Source organism: Condylura cristata, unplaced genomic scaffold (assembly GCF_000260355.1).
Source record: "Condylura cristata isolate star-nosed mole 26May11 unplaced genomic scaffold, ConCri1.0 scaffold00003, whole genome shotgun sequence".
Taxonomy (NCBI): Eukaryota; Metazoa; Chordata; class Mammalia; order Eulipotyphla; family Talpidae; genus Condylura; species Condylura cristata.
In genome coordinates, this window is record NW_004567104.1 from 19693355 (window position 1) to 19704512 (window position 11158).

The 11158-nt window shown below is 42.8% G+C and overlaps 1 protein-coding gene across 1 annotated transcript in view; it reads right to left on the reverse strand.

The window, feature by feature from the left end:
• KLHL6 (kelch-like family member 6) overlaps positions 1–3534 on the reverse strand; it is a 41987-nt gene extending 38453 nt beyond the window's left edge. The window contains exon 1 of the mRNA XM_004675018.1: positions 3209–3534. Within this exon, the coding sequence (XP_004675075.1) occupies positions 3209–3495 (287 nt within the window). The 5' untranslated portion in view covers positions 3496–3534. The remainder of the gene's footprint in view (positions 1–3208) is intronic.
• Positions 3535–11158: the final 7624 nt, after the last annotated feature.

Below are 11158 nucleotides of genomic sequence, written 5' to 3' on the forward strand. Positions count from 1 at the left end.
AAAAAGGTGGCAGACTGCCCTTAAACATGCTGCTCTTAAGCAGATAAACAGATGTTCAATCTTATTTAAAATAAGAAAAATGCAAATTAGCGGCAAATATACCGTTTCTTATCTAACAGATTGGGGAAAATCCAAAGTTTAGTCGCCATTCTCTTTTGGCAAAGCTGTTCAATTTTGCCAAATAATTGAACACCTATCAAGGACAACCTGGCACTATCCACTAAAACTGAAAATGCATTTCTCTTTGACTCTTTAACCTCTCTTCTAGAAATGCACACCCAGACACTCATGCACATATATGGAATAACAAATGTGTAAGGTTTCATTTCAACATTGTTTTGAAGAGCAAAAGATTATAAGCAATGCAACTCCCTGTCTATAAGGGACTAGTTAAATTAATTGTGATTCACTCAGTAAGGGAAAATATTTGTGTTTTCAATGAATCAAGAAAATAAAACGTAAATAATTTTACAACCAGCCTCCAAAGCACAGAAGACCATGTCAGAAGCCTCTCACAAGAAATTCTCTGACTTTCCTAAATCTGAGCATAAGGGGAACTTGGCTCCCACCCCTTTCAAACCCTTAGAAACAAAGCAAAACAGGCGGTGAGGCAATGTCAGATTTCATGTCAGCCCTTGGTCCAAATCCCACTGGGCCAGCTTATTAATTGAAACACCCAGGGTGTCAGTTCCTTGTCTGTATGCAAGAGTTGCTGTAAGGGCTAAGTGGCACAAAGGCTCAGCGCCCACACTGAGTGCTCAAAATCACAAGTTAGTATTACTGGTAGTAGAAGAAAAAAAGATTCCTGTCTCCAGTTCTGTGTTCATTGTAGTGGGAAAGTCATCTGGAAATACCAAGATAATAATCAAAGAAGTATCTACTCAAGAAAAGAAGGGCAGGTCTTTCCCTTCACAATCTGGCAATTGTAAAAGAAACTGCATCCACAGGCTCCTCAAGCTTCCCTGTGCTGCTGCCTCCTGTTAATACTAGTCGAGGCCTCTCCCCTAAGTATCCTACATCAATGGGGGTAGAAGGACCTGACCCTTCCTTGTAGGAGAAATCTGAGAACCAGGAGGAACTTGCCAGCACCCAGCCAAGAGTACTAACAGATTTGCTAATTAAGCATAGCTTTTCTGATAGCAGTTTTCCAGTGATTCGAAAAAGGAGTAAACCTAAAAGCAAGTCCTCAGAGCAATGAGCTAAGTTGTCTTTCATTCACTTCTAAAAGGCACTGGGATCCTCCTAGGTATCTACCCAAAAGACACAACACTGATTGAAAAAGATACCTGCACCCCCATGTTTATTGCTACTTTATTTACAATTGGAAAAACATGGAAGCAGCCCAAATGCCCAAAAGTAGATGACTGGATTAGAAAGATGTGGTACATATATACAATGGAATATTACTCAGCAACCAAAAGAAAGAAACACATGCCTTTTGCAGCAACTTGGATGGAGCTGGAAAAGATCATGCTTCATGAGATAAGCCAGAAAGAGAAAGAAAAATACTGGATGGTTTCGCTCATAGCAGGAGTATAATGGACCAGGCAAGAAAATAATAAGAATAATGAATAGCCATATACCAGAGACATTTTGTGGGGGTGGAGTGGGGAATGGGATCAAAAACAGGGGGAGGAGGGAAATGAACTGGACTATGGTGATGGAACACGGGTGATTTGGTGATGGGAAGCCCACGGGGATTACAATTGAGATGGGGAAAAAATGTACAAAATGATGTAAAAATAAACTGTTATAAAATAAAAATAAATAAAAAGCACTGGGATCAATGTGAATGTAGAGGGCTGTGTTGGTGGAGTAAGTAGTATCTCCACCTGTGTGACTTCGTCTTTATGGCTGTGCTCAGACTTTATCTTTAGAGTCCTGAGGAAAAAGTCCCAAACTACTGTATTCCAGTAAAAATACAGATTTCTAGAATGTGTCCTATCCCTCTCCAGCAATGCCTGGATAGGTCATGTTGGTTTCTATTTCCTCATCTGTGAAAAGGGCTACCAGCCATTTTCATCTTGCTGTTACAAAAATAAAGTCAGATAACTGTGTCTGTCTGGTGCATAGCAGGCACCACTTCCCACAAACCCAAATAAACCCTTGTCTTGATTAGATGTGAGACTTAATCAGACCCACAACAGCCTGCTGACCCTACTCTTTGAATTCTAAACATTTTCCCCTAGGCAACTCCAAAAAATAAAATACCTTCCAAGACATTCCAATAGATTAATAATTTTTAATTTCCTCAGCCCAAACCAAGAACCTCATTAAGAAAAATTATAAGGGTGATTCTTTTTCAAGTTCCCCCAAATACCTTTTCCACCCATATTTCCCACAGGGACTGGTTCTCACATGTCTACACTGATATGAGAAACTCTGGTTTGCAGCCATGATCACTGAGTTCCAGATTTTCCCACAGCCTAGCCCAGGATAGACTAAAGGTAAACACTCGCTAAATGGTTCTGAGCTCAGTCAAGTAAAATCGAGAAAGAATTTCAAAAAGATATATATTGAGCCATCTATTACATGCTAGACATATCTGAGACCCATTTGCCTCTCTTATTTAACTATCATAACAATCCTAGAGGTAACCACCATTGTCCCCGTGTTACAGGATGACAGGACAGTAACTCAGAGCATTAAAGTCCAATCTCAAATCCATAATTAAAAGGGGCAGGCAGCACTGCCTGGAACCCAAGTCTCCAAGTTGACTGTAAGCAAGTGCCTCTAACTTCTGATGCTCCTTTGCAAGTGTTTTCCTTTCGCACCCACCCACTGCACCCACACAGAAGCCCCTAATATTCAGCAAGTCATTTTATGACTGCAAAAGAGGGGCCACACTCTTATCTCTACCTCTGTTCATAAATAAAGAGAATCATGAACAACATACTAGTTAGACCGAGGGGAAAAAGTCCCCACAACTTCAGTAATTTTCCATCCTCTGGAATGAGGACATATACTTGGAAGTTTGACCAAAATATGCAAACACTGCTTCTAAATAATGCCAATGTCTTAAAATGACTTAAATGCTAAAATTGAAAGTTTTGTCACTTCTTTCCTTGTATCTTATATAGACCCACAAACTCGAATAGATAAATAAACCATAAATGCAGTCTCCAATGGTTTAGATTGAGATCTCACATCCATACAGATTTTCTCCACAACTTGCACCCAATTTAACTCCAGTCTTAGGCACGCTGACCTGAAATAGTTGCTGGCTGCGGCAAGCACCACGCGGTGGCAGGAGAATTCCTGAATATCCACACACAAGATGACATCTGTCAGAGCATTTTCCATTCGCAGGGTTTCCAGGCCATTCTGCAGAATTAAGGAGAGTCCTGTGTCTTCAAATTTTACCTTGTCTTCATTTAAGATTTCTACCAGATCTCCCCTTTTGGGGGCGGGGTCATCTGTAGACGGTGCCAAGGGTCCTTCCAAATTCTTCTCTACCACATCGCCCATGGTCCAGGAGCCCCTTTGTGCTGCCATCAACCTCCAGACTGAAGGAGAGCCCAAGTTTCAGGCAGGTCACATTGCAGAAGCTGAGCGGATTTCCTGTGGAGGGCCTCCACTTATCACCAGCTGTCACACACTCATAACAGGAAGTCTCGCACTTTCTCATCCTGTTACTACAAACGCGAGTAACGTCTATTCTTCTTTCTGTGAATCATCACAAGGTTGGGACTTACTTAAAAGGGGTGTCAGAAGGGGCTCCGTGAGAGAACGGGTGGCTTCTCGGAGTATGCTATTAATGCTGTAAGGTTATTTTGGTCATCTCCCCCCCACCACATCCGTGAGCAGGAAGCTTCTGGTTCTGGTTATTATATTTATACTCCTGATGTCCGTATAACCTAAGGCGTTGATGATGGGATAGGTGGGGCCGTTTCTCCCTCCTCCCAGGAGTCTGAACTCTCATGATAATCCCTACCCAGTCCCATAGGAATCTTGGAAAGCCTGCTTCCTCTGGTGCTCTTACTTCCATAAGCACTGCACATCTGTCTTGCCTTCATCCCTGCTCAGGGGGAAGCAGTGTGATGGCAAATATTAATGACCTCCTGCAAAATTTTTCTATTGTTTTAGAGAAAATCCCCCTAGGGGCAGAGAAGAAATGGTTTCCATTCCCAGGAGTCTGCTCTGTTAGAAAACCAGTCAAAGTAGGGCCACATCTGACTGCCCTAGCAAGTCTCAAATCAGCCCCATCTCACGCATCACATTTTGGTCCTGCCTCAGTGGTAAATCATGAAGTAATTTCATTATCTCTGAGGCTAAATACTATTCACCACATTTTACTTTTTTAGCATATTGTACAAATATTTACACTATATCCCGGGAAATTCACAAGAGCTAATGTATATTAATTTGTGTAACAATTGAAAGGGTAGATATGACTTTTCTCATTTACAGCTTTGCTCTAGTGAATGTCAGGGCCAGTTCTGTTTGACTTCAAAGACCCTGCCTCCTCCACTACCAGAGCTATCATCTCATGGGGATCCTGATTCCTGACACCCCCAGTCCACCTGAAGAGAGGCTTGGGTGCACCTGTCCTCAGTTCTTCACCAGTGGCCTCTGTTATTATCTTCTTGTTCTTATTCACCTCTATAAATGGGGAGCACTCCGACACCTCTTGCTTTCAGGAGTCCAATCCTTTCTCTGCCCTGGTCGGTGGTGACTGAGCTCTCCCCAAAATGCCCAGTTCTACCTTAGCTCTTCCTTCCATGGATACTTCCTCCTAAAATCACAGTCTTTGACATTCACCCCAGACTTGTTCTTTATTCAGTCTGTCAATGAAGACACTTTGGGCTTCAATAATAGAATATCCCTTCACATTATAAAAAGTTGGAGGTGTAGCGTCCCGGGTGAATCCAGAATCTCCATGATGCCATCAAAACACAGGATTTTTCTATTTTTCTGCTGTCACCTCAGCATGATGGCTACATCCCCATGGTCACATAAGAGCTGTCCCAATGTCAAACATCATGTCTTCACATAACCCTTGTCCATGATCAGGAAGGAAAAGGGCAGCCTTTCTCCTCATTGCTGTCTTTCTACTAGAAAGAAAATATTTCTTAAAATCCTCATCATCTGTCGCAGGTCACTTGGAACCTCCAAGCAAATGCCAGGAATATAAGCAGAGTACCAGTGTCCCAGGACAAAGATCTAAAAACTGTCACTGAGTCAGAACTTCTTTCATGGGTTCTGCATCTTTGCCATTCACCACCTCAGATGCAAAGGAAAGAGCCTCAGGTGCAGCAAAATAAAAATTATTCTGACAGATTAAAGGGAGAGCGAGATGGGCCTGTAAGCCACCAATGCTGAGAAGGGGAGCTGTGGCGACAGGAGCTAGCAAGACGGAGCAGAGCTTAATGTGACTGAGGTGGGTGTAGGAAGGGTGGAAAGGTCTGCTGCCCAGCCAGTCAGCAAAATAACTGCCTTCCACAGAAACCCCAACAACAACAAAAATAGTGAACCCATATGCCTCACTTCCTGTTAAAGTCTCCCAGAGTGGCTGGTTAGCTCCACCCCTTCCCAGCAGCCCTCTCCCTCAGAATATCAGGGATGTGGTTCAAACCTCAGCCTTGCGCTGGCATGGCCCCCTCCAGAGTGGGTGGGGCCATGCATCAGAGAACAAATTCGGGCCCTTGTCTGCACCGGGCCACTCCAACACAATGAGCAACAGCTTACGCCAAGCTTGACGCACCCACTGGGACTAGTGCCCCATCCCTAAAATCAAGGAGTAGTCATCTGATGGCTGAACAAAGTCAGGGCCTGTTATCACAGAAGAAGGGGAAGGACTGGTGCGCAGTTAACTCCCTGTGCCTGTCACAGGGCAGACACAGCCCTCTAAAACCATCTCCACGACTCTAACCACCACCTCTAGTAAGGCTGAGGACAATGTACAACCCAGTCTCTCTCATGGCATCTTGGCCCCCAGAACCTCTCAAATTAGAAATGACATTTGGCCAATAGAACAAAATTAAAAGTAAAACTCAATTCTTCAATTCTTCATTCTTGACAGATCCTGTTCACCAAGTTCACATATTATTTTTTCTATGTCTCCCAAGCCTGCTCACCTTCCCCTGACATAGCAGATAACTGTTCCTCCCTCCCTGAGCCTGTTATCTGCCTAGTAGGCAGGCACCACCAGTGTTGTGCTGTTGACATGAGAACACATATGATCAGATTTTAGTGCAGAGGTGAAAAACACAATCAGTTTGACATTTATCTCAACCTGGATATTCTCTGAGGCTCAATGGGAATTGGTAAATATCTTTTATAGCTAACAGCAAAATAATTCTGTTTTGAGCAAGCTTTATTTTTCCCACAAGGCAAGAAGATGTACCTGTGATTGTCATAAGTTATATACTGAGAAAACAGTCTAATTGAATCTTACAAGGCTACTTGGCCCTCAGTTGCTTGTAAAGAATATATTTTTGTCTCTATAAAAGTGGGTAGCTCAAAAGACACAAAAACACTGATTGAAAAAGATCCCTATACCCCCATGTTTATTGCTGCTTTATTTACAGTAGGAAAGACATGGAATCAACCCAAATGCCCAAACGTAGATGACTGGATTAAAAAGATGTGGTACATATACACAATGGAATATTACTCAGCAAACAAAAAAAAAATTAACTCATGCTTTTGTAGCAACATGGATGGAGCTGGAAGGGATCATGCTTAGTGAAATAAGCCAAAAAGAAAAGGAAAAATACCGGATGGTTTCACTCATGGCAGGAGCATAAAGGACCAGTGGGGAAAATAATAATAATAAACAACTATATGCCAGAGACATTTTATGGGGGTGGAGTGGGGAATGGGATCAAAAACAGTGGGGAGAGGGAAGTGCACTGGACTATGATGGCACAAGGGTGATTTGGTGATGGGAAGCCCATGGAGATTACAACTGAGATGGAAAGAGGCACAAAATGATGCAAAAATAAACTATTATATTTTTTTTTAAAAAGTGGGTGACTTTGGTCAAAATGCCCCTTTTAGCTCCAGTCAACTATCTTTTCTAACACAAATTATAGTGATAGAACAAATTTTAAGTCAGCTATAGAAGAGTCACTTTTCCCTCATGTTAATTTATTGCTAATAAAACTATCATTTATTGAGCATTAACTGTGTTGCAGGAACTGTGAGAGGTAGCTTATAAATTCGAATGCACTTAATCATCCTACAAATCCAGTGCAATTAAGTGCCATGGTCTCCATTTTAAAGAACTGAAATAGACAAAATAACACAATCATAGCCAACAATATCACTGTCATGCTCATAACCTCAGCCGATCCTGGAGGTCACCCACAGACAGTTCCCATCCATGACTATAGCCTGTCAACCTCAGAGTGTTCTACAACTACAAAAGCATGCCAGCTCCCCAAAATTAGAAGCCGTACGCCCAGAATGACCTTCAACTGAGAGCCAGGAGTTAGATAAAACCACTAATAAAATAAGATTTGCATCAAGGTCTAAATCCCAAGGGGAGGAGGGTCTACACTCTATACTTTCTCCTCTGAATACTAAATGCCTACTTATCCTTCAAGGACCCTCCTGCCTCCACGGAGCTTCCCCACACACCTACATTTATTTCAGGCCCTGTCTGTGTCCATGTTCACACTCCTGTGCCTGCACTAACGCACTCTGTTATCATTGCCTGGCTGTTCATCTGCATCCTCCTTAGCTGTGGGCTTCCGGAGGTTAGAGGTTATATCTAAGTCATCTTACGTTCTGGAGCCTGGCACGTACAGCTCTGTATGCTTCAGTCAAGAAGTGTGGGAGGGCTTGATGGATTTTATGGTTGAATGTAAAATAATCAAAAACTGTGAGAAGGTAAAGAACCTTTATTGATGGTGGCAGAAGGAAGAGTTCTGACTTGGTAGCCATTGACTTGCTTAGGAGATCAGTCTCTGAGTGGCTGGGGTAATGTGTAAGTTGGCTGAGAGGGTAAGAATTTATAAGGTGAGAAAAGAGAGAAGATAAAGCTTCTCCAAGAAAATGGGATGGCATGTGATCTCAGAGGTGTATAAGAACAAGAAGTATTTAGAAAACTACAAACTGCTAGGTACATCTGGAGCATAAAATATGAGCAGAGAGAGTGTGAAAAAATGGACAAAAGCAAGAGACCATGGAAAGGAAGGCATTTGGACAGAGGGCACATCAATATTCCCTGGGCCCCAGCTGGGCTTCTGGATTTTTTTAGGTCTAGAGTTGGGTCTGAGAATTTGTATTTCTAATCTGCTCGCAGACAAAGCTTAGGCTACTGATGCTGGGATCATTCTATGAAACCACTATCTTCAGATGTGCACCCAGTGGAAACACTGGAGAATTTTTTTTTTAAAGATTTATTTACTTATGCATACAAAAACTGAGGTACAGGCCAGAAGTGCGGCAGTAAGAGGATTCACCAGAGACAGAGTGGGGAGCAGAACAGGTGATCGAAATACACTGCTGAGGGAAGCAGTGGACGAGACAGGAGAGGTCTGCTGCGCCATGTAGGTCAGCAACCTGGCCTGGGATAGAACTCATGCTGCAGTGGCTGTGGATAGGTTCACAGTGCTGCATTTTAACCCACTGCACCACCAGGGAGAACCAAACTCTGGAGAATTTAACAAAAGAGAAGAGAAGCATCCTGATAAGGAATGGAGTGGGAGAAGTTAGAGGATGCTCCAACAAATCAAATAAACGTCATCAGGAAAGAGTTACCAGCAAGTCACTGGTAGGGAGATTTCTCAAACCCTTAGGTATCCCAGGCTGGCAGGCAATGATCTGACACAAATAATCAGGAAACAAACCCAGGTGATTAAGTGACTTACTCATAATTCATATCTGAAATGGGACCACAGCTCAGGACTTGCTGTTCCCTAGTCAGTGCTTGGTCCATCACCTCCTGCTGAAGTTGTGGGCTCAGGACTTTGTGTCACAAGGGAAGGGTAAGTGAAATACGCCTGTGAGCCTCAGACAAGAGTAACTTTGCCTTCAAACCTCTGGTCTTCTTCTGGTTCCAGTTAATACCTGAGGGCCCAGAGGACAGTCTGCGACTGCTCCCTCACATTAGGGTTTCAGTTGTGTATCCCCGATTCATCACACTCCACCTCTCCTCCCATCATGAGACCCTGATGGCCTGGTCTCACCTTCCTTCATACTCAGGGTTTCCCAATGTTTCTGCATTCCTACCCATCAAGTGCCTGACCCCGAATCTCACAGGCAACTCCTCTTGCCAACCACATCCTAACATAATAATAACAAAAGATAAGTGCTTTCATAAAGAACAATGAAAAGGGCCTGCCTGGATCAGAAACAGGAAGATGGAAAGTTGCAAGGGAAGCGGTAGTAGGTCTATCTAAGGGGGGAGCCTGGAAACCAAAACCTGAGTGTAGTTATTGTTGAGTCCAGAACCCATTTTATAAAAGATCTATGTCAAGGCATTATTTTTGCTTAAAAGTTCTGATCACAGTGCATGTGCCAAAGCAAAATTTTTCATTTAGAGTCAACATGATAAAAGGCTTGTCATAAATGGGTTATGGCTTCTGTTCTGGACCTAGCTGGTCCTTGATCATCACCCTCTGCAGACTTGAACTTCAGAAAGTCAAAGTGTTCCCAACACCCTCACCAGGTAGTACTGAGCAACCTCTCCCAGAAACAACATCCACAAACTAAGAGGTCAAAATTTGGAAGAAACTTGTTGGAGGCAGCTGTGAGTCCAACCACACGAGCACTTAGGTCATCCCAGAGGCCAGTGGAGACCACGGAAGCCAGACGGTAAGACTGCCCCTCAACAAATGGCGACCCCAGGGGAGTTTCTCCATAATACACCACACACATTCCACATACTTCTCATTGTTTTTTTATATAACTTTCATCACTTTTTTCTGATTATAAAATATAATCAGTTTTTGCAAACTTGGGAAGTTCAGAAAAGAGTCCAAGTTAACATTTGATGTGCTGGAAAAGATTCCACACCCCTTCAGGGGCTCCGCGGCATGCCTTTCTTCTGCATTTCAGTTTGATGACCTGTGTTGCCTCTCTTTTTCTTTCTCCTTTTCCTAATAAACCTATCCTTTTAAAATATTTAAAAAAAAAAAAAAGATCAGTTGATTGAGGCTTCCTTTTAAAAATAGGTCATGATAAGAGTACTTACACCACAGAAACTGGTGATACAAAAATAGCTTTCGGGAGGGAGGGAAGCCAGTTATTAACTATGTGCCAGCACACAACTAAGTTATCCCCTTTCCATTCAGATTACTGAAGTCTTAAAAACATGTAGAATCTGGACCCTCTCCAGCTCCAGGTTATACTATTTAGATTTTAGAGAAATGTTGCTGAACCCTCCCTGCTTTTCTCTCATTAGCTTCATCGAGTCCCTGTCCCTTACTTTCAAATGGGCTTCACAGGAGCAGAGACACAGAAATATCAGGACAGTCCTCTGTCTCTCCAACTTGGACCACCATGCTACTCTTGCTCGATGCCTCCCAAAATACTCACATGGAAGCTACCATCTGCCACCCAAGTTGGCACCTTCAAGAGTTTCTACACCTGCCCAGAGGGTAAATCCAGTTTTCCCATAAGGGAATTTCCCAACAGATACTAATTTATTAACCGTCTAGCCCCATGCAACTTCTCACTCATTATCCCATCATAGCTTCTTGTTTCAGCTTGTCTCTTGGCCAGTCTTGCTCAAGATATTAAGGGATTATTTTTTCAGTTGGCACTGCCATCATCCAGTAATTCATTAAAATTTCCAACACAAAGGGAAAGAAGAGAGGTACTCCTTATGTGTTCTTTATGCCTTTTAGAAAACGTGGGGTGTTCCTTTGCCCACATACATGTGACTACCAGAAAGATGATACTGTAGACATCAAGGGAGTGGGCACTGTCCAAAAGGAATACCCCCAACTGTTGCCATGGCAAAATCAGACGACTGGATAATGTTACCTAGAATTGATAATGGAATTCTTATAAGTTAACAAGACTCTTACCTAGAGAATGAATGTATATATTAACCATATTAAGTACATAAAGAGCCAAGATTGTCTTCTGAAATGTGTGCAGGAAAATGATAAATGAAGAGAAAGAAGGATGTCAAAGGAACTCTAGCCCGTTCCTGCCCAAGAAGCACACTCTGGGATACTCAAGGGAAATGAGCCCAAGAAGC